Source organism: Diorhabda carinulata, chromosome 6, assembly GCF_026250575.1.
Source record: "Diorhabda carinulata isolate Delta chromosome 6, icDioCari1.1, whole genome shotgun sequence".
NCBI classification, from domain to species: domain Eukaryota; kingdom Metazoa; phylum Arthropoda; class Insecta; order Coleoptera; family Chrysomelidae; genus Diorhabda; species Diorhabda carinulata.
This window is the reverse complement of record NC_079465.1, coordinates 1,754,989-1,768,751: the sequence shown is the minus strand read 5'-3', so window position 1 is coordinate 1,768,751 and position 13,763 is coordinate 1,754,989. Positions and strand designations below refer to the sequence as shown.

The following is a 13,763-nucleotide window of genomic DNA, read 5'->3' as shown; positions in this document are numbered from 1 at the left end:
CATAATTTGGCTTTTTCTTGAAAATTTCGTCAAAATTTGGCTTTTTTGAAACTCCATCTAACAAAAAAACTTATTTTCTGGGTTTTTCTTGTTTCAAAATACGTTTTTTTTGTTTGATTCTATGTATTAATGGTTTTTCTTGGAAATTTCGTCATAATTTGGCTTTTTCTTGAAAATTTCGTCAAAATTTGGCTTTTTTGAAACTCCATCTAACAAAAAAACTTATTTTCTGGGTTTTTCTTGTTTCAAAATACGTTTTTTCGAGTTTTAGTCCATGTATTAATGGCTTTTCTTAATAATTTCGACAAAAATTGGCTTTTTCAAATTGGATTTAACAAGAAAATTAATTTTTTGGATTTTCCTTAGCCCAAAATAAAATTTTTCTGTGTTTGATACCATATATCAACAGATTTTCGTGAAAATTTGAACAAAAATTTAATTTTATTTTCCTTTTTTCGTAACAAATTGGCTTTTCCATATTCCATTTAATAAAAAAACTAATTTTCTGGGTTTTTCTTGGTCCAAAATATGCTTTTTTGAGTTAGCTTCGATGTAGTAAATCTTTTTCGTGAAAATTTCGTCAAAAATTGGCTTTCCCAGATTCCATTTAACACGAAAACCGTTTTTTCGATCACTTCTGGCAAACAAATGATGGTGTAACATTCAGAATTGATCAGATTGATCCATTCAATCGATTTTTGTTTAGTTCCGGATTCACGCGCCTAGATAAATGACTTGTCGCCTGTCATGATCCTATAGACGTCTTTCGATAGCTAAATTTTGATGAAATTTTCATTTTTTGATTGCCTACTGATCATTATCGTCATGCCAATCCTTGTTGCGTCATTGTCCGAGCTAGGAATAGTTCTAATAGATTCGAATAGTATAAAACATTAAACGTCTTTCCATCTCCAATATACATCTTCCAAGTTCTCCAATTATTACATCCATCCAGCTCTTTACCGTATTCTTCCATTCTATCGTATTTTTCGTTAATATCGTATCCATTATTTTCTATACAACCTCAAATTAAACCAATCTCTGTTATCTTTTGGTATTTGTCTCCTTTCAGTTCTTACAAAAATCCTTTTTCATCCAATAGTTGATATTTCTCCAGTGAATATTTTAGTTTTCGATCGTTTTATCCAATAAAACATTGTCATTTCCAGATATTTCTTTAATATTCCAACTTCTTTGTACTTTTAGGTTATGTACGTTATTTTTTTCTCGTACTTTTGACGGTTCGTAAAGATTTTTGACAACAAAAGTCACCTAACCTCAAATTCCTGAAACGATCGATAGCGACGTCAAAATATTTCGTGTTCCCCTCGTATTAAATGTTTACGTACTACTTCTGTGGTGGGTATACGTTTGGATTTATAAAAAAAAAATGGGGGAGATGAATAAATATATATATATAAGAGTATGATTGCTTTCGGAGAATCAATTTTGCAAATCGACTTTGATATATCTGCAATTCGAAAAACTTGTGTAAAATAATTGCTTGTTTTCGCGGCGCGCTAGTTTCAGATGGAGTTAATGATAGTGTTGGTATCGACAGTACCTACGTGGATACAATCTGACAGCTATTTCTTTAGGAGCTTATTATTTAAGATGCCAATAATTTAGACGGATTCGGGTGGTCCGGATACTCCTTTGTATATTTATAAAATCAAAAAAAATACAATATATTGGTATATCTCGATGTAGATTTAATCTCCAATCATTTAGTAACTCGATTAGAATCGAAATCGATTAGTGTCGAAACAAGTGCGGGTACATTTCGACTCCATAAAATGAGAAATTTCAAAGGATAGAGTTTTTATTGAAGACGACAAACCTTTTTTTGTAATTAATTTTAGGTATGTTTATGTGATAGATACAAATTAAAAGTAAATAAAACCGTATTTTGATTAAAATAAAATGTTTCTTTATTACACTGTATTCAATTCGATTGTTTGAATCAATGTATTAATAGTTTTTTGTAAAAAATTTGATCAGAAATTGAGTTTTCTAAATTCCATTTAACAAGAAAACTGATTTTCTGGGTTTGATACCATATATTAGCAGATTTTCGTGAAAATTTCGTCAAAAATTGGCTTTTCCAAATTCCATTTAACAAAAAAAACTGTATTTTTGGGTTTTTCTTGGTCCAAAATAGGTTTTTTTGAATTTGATTCTATGTAGTAACGCTTTTCTGTAAAAATTTCGTCAAAAATTGGCTTTTACAAATTCCATTTAACAAAAAAACTGTATTTTTGGGTTTTTCTTGGTCCAAAATAGGTTTTTTTGAATTCGATTCTATGTAGTAACGCTTTTTCGTGAAAATTTCGTCAAAAATTGGCTTTTACAAATTCCATTTAACAAAAAAACTGTATTTTTGGGTTTTTCTTGGTCCAAAATAGGTTTTTTTGAATTTGATTCTATGTAGTAACGCTTTTTCGTGAAAATTTCGTCAAAAATTGGCTTTTCCAAATTCCATTTAACAAAAAAAACTGTATTTTTGGGTTTTTCTTGGTCCAAAATAGGTTTTTTTGAATTTGATTCTATGTAGTAACGCTTTTCTGTAAAAATTTCGTCAAAAATTGGCTTTTACAAATTCCATTTAACAAAAAAACTGTATTTTTGGGTTTTTCTTGGTCCAAAATAGGTTTTTTTGAATTCGATTCTATGTAGTAACGCTTTTTCGTGAAAATTTCGTCAAAAATTGGCTTTTACAAATTCCATTTAACAAAAAAACTGTATTTTTGGGTTTTTCTTGGTCCAAAATAGGTTTTTTTGAATTTGATTCTATGTAGTAACGCTTTTTCGTAAAAATTTCGTCAAAAATTGGCTTTTACAAATTCCATTTAACAAAAAAACTGTATTTTTGGGTTTTTCTTGGTCCAAAATAGGTTTTTTTGAATTTGATTTTATGTAGTAACGCTTTTTCGTGAAAATTTCGTCAAAAATTGGCTTTTACAAATTCCATTTAACAAAAAAACTGTATTTTTGGGTTTTTCTTGGTCCAAAATAGGTTTTTTTGAATTTGATTTTATGTAGTAACGCTTTTTCGTGAAAATTTCGTCAAAAATTGGCTTTTACAAATTCCATTTAACAAAAAAACTGTATTTTTGGGTTTTTCTTGGTCCAAAATAGGTTTTTTTGAATTTGATTCTATGTAGTAACGCTTTTTCGTAAAAATTTCGTCAAAAATTGGCTTTTACAAATTCCATTTAATAAAAAAAACTGTATTTTTGGGTTTTTCTTGGTCCAAAATAGGTTTTTTTGAATTTGATTCTATGTAGTAACGCTTTTCTGTAAAAATTTCGTCAAAAATTGGCTTTTACAAATTCCATTTAACAAAAAAACTGTATTTTTGGGTTTTTCTTGGTCCAAAATAGGTTTTTTTGAATTTGATTCTATGTAGTAACGCTTTTCTGTAAAAATTTCGTCAAAAATTGGCTTTTACAAATTCCATTTAACAAAAAAACTGTATTTTTGGGTTTTTCTTGGTCCAAAATAGGTTTTTTTGAATTTGATTCTATGTAGTAACGCTTTTCTGTAAAAATTTCGTCAAAAATTGGCTTTTACAAATTCCATTTAACAAAAAAACTGTATTTTTGGGTTTTTCTTGGTCCAAAATAGGTTTTTTTGAATTTGATTCTATGTAGTAACGCTTTTCTGTAAAAATTTCGTCAAAAATTGGCTTTTACAAATTCCATTTAACAAAAAAACTGTATTTTTGGGTTTTTCTTGGTCCAAAATAGGTTTTTTTGAATTTGATTCTATGTAGTAACGCTTTTCTGTAAAAATTTCGTCAAAAATTGGCTTTTACAAATTCCATTTAACAAAAAAACTGTATTTTTGGGTTTTTCTTGGTCCAAAATAGGTTTTTTTGAATTTGATTCTATGTAGTAACGCTTTTCTGTAAAAATTTCGTCAAAAATTGGCTTTTACAAATTCCATTTAACAAAAAAACTGTATTTTTGGGTTTTTCTTGGTCCAAAATAGGTTTTTTTGAATTTGATTCTATGTAGTAACGCTTTTCTGTAAAAATTTCGTCAAAAATTGGCTTTTACAAATTCCATTTAACAAAAAAACTGTATTTTTGGGTTTTTCTTGGTCCAAAATAGGTTTTTTTGAATTTGATTCTATGTAGTAACGCTTTTTCGTAAAAATTTCGTCAAAAATTGGCTTTTACAAATTCCATTTAATAAAAAAAACTGTATTTTTGGGTTTTTCTTGGTCCAAAATAGGTTTTTTTGAATTTGATTTTATGTAGTAACGCTTTTCTGTAAAAATTTCGTCAAAAATTGGCTTTTACAAATTCCATTTAACAAAAAACTGTATTTTTGGGTTTTTCTTGGTCCAAAATAGGTTTTTTTGAATTCGATTCTATGTAGTAACGCTTTTTCGTGAAAATTTCGTCAAAAATTGGCTTTTACAAATTCCATTTAACAAAAAAACTGTATTTTTGGGTTTTTCTTGATCCAAAATAAGTTTTTTCGAGTTTGATTTTATGTAGTAACGCTTTTCTGTAAAAATTTCGTCAAAAATTGGCTTTTACAAATTCCATTTAACAAAAAAACTGTATTTTTGGGTTTTTCTTGGTCCAAAATAGGTTTTTTTGTATTTGATTCTATGTAGTAACGCTTTTTCGTAAAAATTTCGTCAAAAATTGGCTTTTACAAATTCCATTTAATAAAAAAAACTGTATTTTTGGGTTTTTCTTGGTCCAAAATAGGTTTTTTTGAATTTGATTTTATGTAGTAACGCTTTTCTGTAAAAATTTCGTCAAAAATTGACTTTTACAAATTCCATTTAACAAAAAACTGTATTTTTGGGTTTTTCTTGGTCCAAAATAGGTTTTTTTGAATTCGATTCTATGTAGTAACGCTTTTTCGTGAAAATTTCGTCAAAAATTGGCTTTTACAAATTCCATTTAACAAAAAAACTGTATTTTTGGGTTTTTCTTGGTCCAAAATAGGTTTTTTTGAATTTGATTTTATGTAGTAACGCTTTTTCGTGAAAATTTCGTCAAAAATTGGCTTTTACAAATTCCATTTAATAAAAAAAACTGTATTTTTGGGTTTTTCTTGGTCCAAAATAGGTTTTTTTGAATTTGATTCTATGTAGTAACGCTTTTCTGTAAAAATTTCGTCAAAAATTGGCTTTTACAAATTCCATTTAACAAAAAAACTGTATTTTTGGGTTTTTCTTGGTCCAAAATAGGTTTTTTTGAATTTGATTTTATGTAGTAACGCTTTTTCGTGAAAATTTCGTCAAAAATTGGCTTTTACAAATTCCATTTAACAAAAAAACTGTATTTTTGGGTTTTTCTTGGTCCAAAATAGGTTTTTCTTTTAGTTTGATTCGATGTAGTAACGCTTTTTCGTAAAAATTTGGTCAAAATTTGGATTTTTTGGAACTCCATCTAACAAGAAAACTAATTTTCTGGGTTTTTCTTGGTCCAAAATAAGTTTTTTCGATTTTGATTTTATGTAGTAGCGTTTTTCTGTAAAAATTTCTTCAAAAATTGGCTTTTCCAAATTCCATTTAACAAGAAAACTGTTTTTCTGGGTCCAAATTAGGTTTTTTAAAATTTGATTCGATGTAGTAACTATTTTTCGTGAAAATTTCGTCAAAAATTGGCTTTTACAAATTCCATTTAACAAAAAAAACTGTATTTTTGGGTTTTTCTTGGTCCAAAATAGGTTTTTTTGAATTTGATTCTATGTAGTAACGCTTTTTCGTAAAAATTTCGTCAAAAATTGGCTTTTACAAATTCCATTTAATAAAAAAAACTGTATTTTTGGGTTTTTCTTGGTCCAAAATAGGTTTTTTAAAATTTGATTCGATGTAGTAACGCTTTTTCGTAAAAATTTGGTCAAAATTTGGCTTTTTTGGAACTCCATCTAACAAGAAAACTAATTTTCTGGGTTTTTCTTGGTCCAAAATAAGTTTTTTCGAGTTTGATTTTATGTAGTAACGCTTTTCTGTAAAAATTTCGTCAAAAATTGGCTTTTACAAATTCCATTTAACAAAAAACTGTATTTTTGGGTTTTTCTTGGTCCAAAATAGGTTTTTTTGAATTCGATTCTATGTAGTAACGCTTTTTCGTAAAAATTTCGTCAAAAATTGGCTTTTACAAATTCCATTTAATAAAAAAAACTGTATTTTTGGGTTTTTCTTGGTCCAAAATAGGTTTTTTTGAATTTGATTCTATGTAGTAACGCTTTTCTGTAAAAATTTCGTCAAAAATTGGCTTTTACAAATTCCATTTAACAAAAAAACTGTATTTTTGGGTTTTTCTTGGTCCAAAATAGGTTTTTTTGAATTCGATTCTATGTAGTAACGCTTTTTCGTGAAAATTTCGTCAAAAATTGGCTTTTACAAATTCCATTTAACAAAAAAACTGTATTTTTGGGTTTTTCTTGGTCCAAAATAGGTTTTTTTTGAATTTGATTCTATGTAGTAACGCTTTTTCGTAAAAATTTCGTCAAAAATTGGCTTTTACAAATTCCATTTAATAAAAAAAACTGTATTTTTGGGTTTTTCTTGGTCCAAAATAGGTTTTTTTGAATTTGATTCTATGTAGTAACGCTTTTCTGTAAAAATTTCGTCAAAAATTGGCTTTTACAAATTCCATTTAACAAAAAAACTGTATTTTTGGGTTTTTCTTGGTCCAAAATAGGTTTTTTTGAATTTGATTTTATGTAGTAACGCTTTTTCGTGAAAATTTCGTCAAAAATTGGCTTTTACAAATTCCATTTAACAAAAAAACTGTATTTTTGGGTTTTTCTTGGTCCAAAATAGGTTTTTTTGAATTTGATTTTATGTAGTAACGCTTTTTCGTAAAAATTTGGTCAAAATTTGGCTTTTTTGGAACTCCATCTAACAAGAAAACTAATTTTCTGGGTTTTTCTTGGTCCAAAATAAGTTTTTTCGAGTTTGATTTTATGTAGTAACGCTTTTCTGTAAAAATTTCGTCAAAAATTGGCTTTTACAAATTCCATTTAACAAAAAACTGTATTTTTGGGTTTTTCTTGGTCCAAAATAGGTTTTTTTGAATTCGATTCTATGTAGTAACGCTTTTTCGTAAAAATTTCGTCAAAAATTGGCTTTTACAAATTCCATTTAATAAAAAAAACTGTATTTTTGGGTTTTTCTTGGTCCAAAATAGGTTTTTTTGAATTTGATTCTATGTAGTAACGCTTTTCTGTAAAAATTTCGTCAAAAATTGGCTTTTACAAATTCCATTTAACAAAAAAACTGTATTTTTGGGTTTTTCTTGGTCCAAAATAGGTTTTTTTGAATTCGATTCTATGTAGTAACGCTTTTTCGTGAAAATTTCGTCAAAAATTGGCTTTTACAAATTCCATTTAACAAAAAAAACTGTATTTTTGGGTTTTTCTTGGTCCAAAATAGGTTTTTTTGAATTTGATTCTATGTAGTAACGCTTTTTCGTAAAAATTTCGTCAAAAATTGGCTTTTACAAATTCCATTTAATAAAAAAAACTGTATTTTTGGGTTTTTCTTGGTCCAAAATAGGTTTTTTTGAATTTGATTCTATGTAGTAACGCTTTTCTGTAAAAATTTCGTCAAAAATTGGCTTTTACAAATTCCATTTAACAAAAAAACTGTATTTTTGGGTTTTTCTTGGTCCAAAATAGGTTTTTTTGAATTTGATTTTATGTAGTAACGCTTTTTCGTGAAAATTTCGTCAAAAATTGGCTTTTACAAATTCCATTTAACAAAAAAACTGTATTTTTGGGTTTTTCTTGGTCCAAAATAGGTTTTTTTGAATTTGATTTTATGTAGTAACGCTTTTTCGTGAAAATTTCGTCAAAAATTGGCTTTTACAAATTCCATTTAACAAAAAAACTGTATTTTTGGGTTTTTCTTGGTCCAAAATAGGTTTTTTTGAATTTGATTTTATGTAGTAACGCTTTTTCGTGAAAATTTCGTCAAAAATTGGCTTTTACAAATTCCATTTAACAAAAAAACTGTATTTTTGGGTTTTTCTTGGTCCAAAATAGGTTTTTTTGAATTTGATTCTATGTAGTAACGCTTTTTCGTAAAAATTTCGTCAAAAATTGGCTTTTACAAATTCCATTTAATAAAAAAAACTGTATTTTTGGGTTTTTCTTGGTCCAAAATAGGTTTTTTTGAATTTGATTCTATGTAGTAACGCTTTTCTGTAAAAATTTCGTCAAAAATTGGCTTTTACAAATTCCATTTAACAAAAAAACTGTATTTTTGGGTTTTTCTTGGTCCAAAATAGGTTTTTTTGAATTTGATTTTATGTAGTAACGCTTTTTCGTGAAAATTTCGTCAAAAATTGGCTTTTACAAATTCCATTTAACAAAAAAACTGTATTTTTGGGTTTTTCTTGGTCCAAAATAGGTTTTTCTTTTAGTTTGATTCGATGTAGTAACGCTTTTTCGTAAAAATTTGGTCAAAATTTGTATTTTTTGGAACTCCATCTAACAAGAAAACTAATTTTCTGGGTTTTTCTTGGTCCAAAATAAGTTTTTTCGATTTTGATTTTATGTAGTAGCGTTTTTCTGTAAAAATTTCTTCAAAAATTGGCTTTTCCAAATTCCATTTAACAAGAAAACTGTTTTTCTGGGTCCAAATTAGGTTTTTTAAAATTTGATTCGATGTAGTAACTATTTTTCGAGAAAATTTCGTCAAAAATTGTCTTTCCCAAATTTCATTAAACAAAAAAACTGATTTTATCGGTTATTCTTGGTCCAAAATAGGTTTTTTTGAGTTTGCTTCGATGTAGTAACGCTTTTTCGTGAAAATTTCGTTAAAATTTGGCTTTCTGAAATCCCATCTAACAAAAAAACTGATTTTCTGGGTTTTTCTTGTTTCAAAATACGTTTTTTTTTGTTTGATTCCATGTATTAATGGTTTTTCTTAATAATTTCGACAAAAATTGGCTTTTTCAAATTAGATTTAACAAGAAAATTATTTTTCTGGGTTTTCCTTAGCCCAAAATGAAATTTTTCTGTGTTTGATACCATATATCAGCAGATTTTCGTGAAAAATTTACTTTTTTTTTCGCTTTTCTGTAAAAGTTTCGTCAAAAATAGGCTTTTTCAAATTCCAAAAAAACTGATTTTCTGGGTTTTTCTTGGTCCAAAATAGGTTTTTTTGAATTTGATTCTATGTAGTAACGCTTTTCTGTAAAAATTTCGTCAAAAATTGGCTTTTACAAATTCCATTTAACAAAAAAACTGTATTTTTGGGTTTTTCTTGGTCCAAAATAGGTTTTTTTGAATTTGATTTTATGTAGTAACGCTTTTTCGTGAAAATTTCGTCAAAAATTGGCTTTTACAAATTCCATTTAACAAAAAAACTGTATTTTTGGGTTTTTCTTGGTCCAAAATAGGTTTTTTTGAATTTGATTTTATGTAGTAACGCTTTTTCGTGAAAATTTCGTCAAAAATTGGCTTTTACAAATTCCATTTAATAAAAAAAACTGTATTTTTGGGTTTTTCTTGGTCCAAAATAGGTTTTTTTGAATTTGATTCTATGTAGTAACGCTTTTCTGTAAAAATTTCGTCAAAAATTGGCTTTTACAAATTCCATTTAACAAAAAAACTGTATTTTTGGGTTTTTCTTGGTCCAAAATAGGTTTTTTTGAATTTGATTTTATGTAGTAACGCTTTTTCGTGAAAATTTCGTCAAAAATTGGCTTTTACAAATTCCATTTAACAAAAAAACTGTATTTTTGGGTTTTTCTTGGTCCAAAATAGGTTTTTTTGAATTTGATTTTATGTAGTAACGCTTTTTCGTAAAAATTTCGTCAAAAATTGGCTTTTACAAATTCCATTTAATAAAAAAAACTGTATTTTTGGGTTTTTCTTGGTCCAAAATAGGTTTTTTTGAATTTGATTCTATGTAGTAACGCTTTTCTGTAAAAATTTCGTCAAAAATTGGCTTTTACAAATTCCATTTAACAAAAAAACTGTATTTTTGGGTTTTTCTTGGTCCAAAATAGGTTTTTTTGAATTTGATTTTATGTAGTAACGCTTTTTCGTGAAAATTTCGTCAAAAATTGGCTTTTACAAATTCCATTTAACAAAAAAACTGTATTTTTGGGTTTTTCTTGGTCCAAAATAGGTTTTTTTGAATTTGATTTTATGTAGTAACGCTTTTTCGTGAAAATTTCGTCAAAAATTGGCTTTTACAAATTCCATTTAACAAAAAAACTGTATTTTTGGGTTTTTCTTGGTCCAAAATAGGTTTTTTTGAATTTGATTTTATGTAGTAACGCTTTTTCGTGAAAATTTCGTCAAAAATTGGCTTTTACAAATTCCATTTAACAAAAAAACTGTATTTTTGGGTTTTTCTTGGTCCAAAATAGGTTTTTTTGAATTTGATTCTATGTAGTAACGCTTTTTCGTAAAAATTTCGTCAAAAATTGGCTTTTACAAATTCCATTTAATAAAAAAAACTGTATTTTTGGGTTTTTCTTGGTCCAAAATAGGTTTTTTTGAATTTGATTCTATGTAGTAACGCTTTTCTGTAAAAATTTCGTCAAAAATTGGCTTTTACAAATTCCATTTAACAAAAAAACTGTATTTTTGGGTTTTTCTTGGTCCAAAATAGGTTTTTTTGAATTTGATTTTATGTAGTAACGCTTTTTCGTGAAAATTTCGTCAAAAATTGGCTTTTACAAATTCCATTTAACAAAAAAACTGTATTTTTGGGTTTTTCTTGGTCCAAAATAGGTTTTTCTTTTAGTTTGATTCGATGTAGTAACGCTTTTTCGTAAAAATTTGGTCAAAATTTGTATTTTTTGGAACTCCATCTAACAAGAAAACTAATTTTCTGGGTTTTTCTTGGTCCAAAATAAGTTTTTTCGATTTTGATTTTATGTAGTAGCGTTTTTCTGTAAAAATTTCTTCAAAAATTGGCTTTTCCAAATTCCATTTAACAAGAAAACTGTTTTTCTGGGTCCAAATTAGGTTTTTTAAAATTTGATTCGATGTAGTAACTATTTTTCGAGAAAATTTCGTCAAAAATTGTCTTTCCCAAATTTCATTAAACAAAAAAACTGATTTTATCGGTTATTCTTGGTCCAAAATAGGTTTTTTTTGAGTTTGCTTCGATGTAGTAACGCTTTTTCGTGAAAATTTCGTTAAAATTTGGCTTTCTGAAATCCCATCTAACAAAAAAACTGATTTTCTGGGTTTTTCTTGTTTCAAAATACGTTTTTTTTTGTTTGATTCCATGTATTAATGGTTTTTCTTAATAATTTCGACAAAAATTGGCTTTTTCAAATTAGATTTAACAAGAAAATTATTTTTCTGGGTTTTCCTTAGCCCAAAATGAAATTTTTCTGTGTTTGATACCATATATCAGCAGATTTTCGTGAAAAATTTACTTTTTTTTTCGCTTTTCTGTAAAAGTTTCGTCAAAAATAGGCTTTTTCAAATTCCAAAAAAACTGATTTTCTGGGTTTTTCTTGGTCCAAAATAGGTTTTTTTGAATTTGATTCTATGTAGTAACGCTTTTTCGTAAAAATTTCGTCAAAAATTGGCATTTTCAAATTTCATTTAACAAAAAAACTAATTTTCTGGGTTTTCCTTTATCCCAAATATATGTTTTTTTGCACCGTTAGCACTTCCTGGAATGCATCGATCTTTGAGGAATGCATATTGAAAAGTGCACCAAACCCCTGGAAAATTGAAAAGGAGAACGAGCAGCATATAAGACAGACCACCCTGTCGAAAAGGGATGCGGAGAGTAGATAAAACTTCTTCCCAAAAGGCATACCCCAACCATTAATCAACTTTAAATATTACTCCTAACTAATAAGGAATTGAGAGAAATTCAAGCAAATCCACGCGGTATAAAACGTTTATAACCTCTAATATAGGTTATTATAAAAGCCCTCTATGATTGGATTTATTATTTATTTATGATATTTGTACCAAAAATGCTTAGATTTGTGATTGTCACCTAAAAATGCTTTATATTGGTTTCCCCGCTTAACCATTTTTTTTTGCAATAATTTATTTTAAAGAAAATGTCAAATAATAAATAATTTTTGATTACGAAAAACTTAAATTTTTTTTGCCACGTAAATAACCGTCGAAACTTATCTAATAACCCCTATAGTTATTTAATACGCGTATAATTTTTTCCATACATTAAGAAAAAGTCTAATTTGACCGGACTATATAGCGAGTTTGACGTTTCCGTTGTAGCTTACGTTTTTGCCGGTTAATTTCCGTTATTTATACGAATTATTATAATTTTTCAAACAAATTAAAATATATTTAAGTACACGTTTACCAACAGCAATATTTAAATTGTACGTAACGCGTTTGAATAGCTCGTAAACTTCGACTGGAAATAGAAGCATCAACCAAAGTTCAAACACCTGATAATCGCGACGCAAAAGAAATAAATATCATTAAATATTATTAAACATTTAATGATACAATTTTAAATATATAATTACCCTTCTTTCTTCGTCGTGCAATAATACTTGGATCACGTCTTGACACGTGGTTTCTTCAGTTATACCGGAAACCCATCGCTGCTCCCCTCGTACCCATATTGGTAATTCCTCGCCGCTGCTGACGCTGTCCTGGTCGGAATCGTATAAACTTTGGTTTCTTGAGTCGTTTAAACACATCATTTTCCTTTAAAAAAAGAAAAAAATTGACAAACATACAACTAACTAATTATTGGGATAATTTTCGACGCTCCTCGTATATTATCAGTAGGCGTTGCAACACTAAATAACAATTAAATATTTACAATGTTATTTTTAAATGCTACATTGCGAAACAAAGAAAGTTAGTTCATTGACTTTCAACATTTCGAATGATTGAATTCAACTATAAAAAGAAAAAATAAATTCCAATCACGAATACACTCGATTCCACTGCGATTTTGTGATTCGTTTTACATTATTTTTATGAATTCGAGTAAAATGCACGTTGCACGTCAATATTTTCCAAAATACGGACCTGAATTGAAGTACCAGAGTCGACCAAATCATCGCGGAATCCAACGCCGTTTTTAACTTTTTGAAAAATTGTATATTTCTACCACATATTACTGGACCTCGTATATTTACAATAAATCTATTTCGGCTGCATGACGTTCCAAAATGTCAAAGATACATAACCTCACTTTTCTAGTTCGTAATCTGAGTGAAAGGCTGATAAAATTTGTATTGTTAGGTTAGGTTAGGTTAGAAAACTAAAATTTAATAAAATATAGGTAATAATTTTCCCGTTTGAATATTCCGAGACAAAATTGACGTTTAATTACCTGATCTAATCGACAAGGTCTCGCCCAGTATATACACCATCCTTCAAATCTACTTTTAAACGCTTTTGAGGTTATGTTCGAGTTCAAATTGTGCGGCTTTATATTCGGGACGAATTTTCAACATTCATGAACGCCTATTCGCGTTCGTTTGTGCACCAATACGTGTCACTTGTCATTTTATGAAAAAAAATTTATTTATGTCATCGCGCAAATGAAAAAATGGTTTGTTCTGACTGTCTACACAGGGAGCCGCCAATAATTTGGTATCGTTGGAGTATTATAGATGCCCAGTAGCAAATAAAAAGTACCAGATGTCTGGTGTGATCGCGTGAACAAATTTTCTCTGCAACTGCACAAAAAAGAAACAACACACGACTTCGACCTCGATCCCAGAGACGAACTAGGGGTTTCAGACACCCAAGGACGAATCTAATCAAATCGAAATGTGTTATACCTCGAGTAAAATTTGTTAATTC

General features: G+C 28.1%; 1 protein-coding gene across 3 annotated transcripts in view; it reads right to left on the bottom strand.

Moving 5' to 3' along the window:
• The window catches only part of LOC130895371 (ras association domain-containing protein 10-like), a 57,218-nt gene that overhangs the window by 6,175 nt on the left and 37,280 nt on the right, over nucleotides 1-13,763 (bottom strand). For 2 of the 3 annotated variants that reach the window (XM_057802608.1, XM_057802610.1), the window contains exon 2: nucleotides 12,467-12,650. In XM_057802608.1, coding sequence (XP_057658591.1) covers nucleotides 12,467-12,650 — 184 coding nt within the window. Of the gene's footprint in view, nucleotides 1-12,466; nucleotides 12,651-12,980; nucleotides 13,499-13,763 lie in introns of those variants that run through there. The other variant, XM_057802609.1, reaches the window with a different exon arrangement.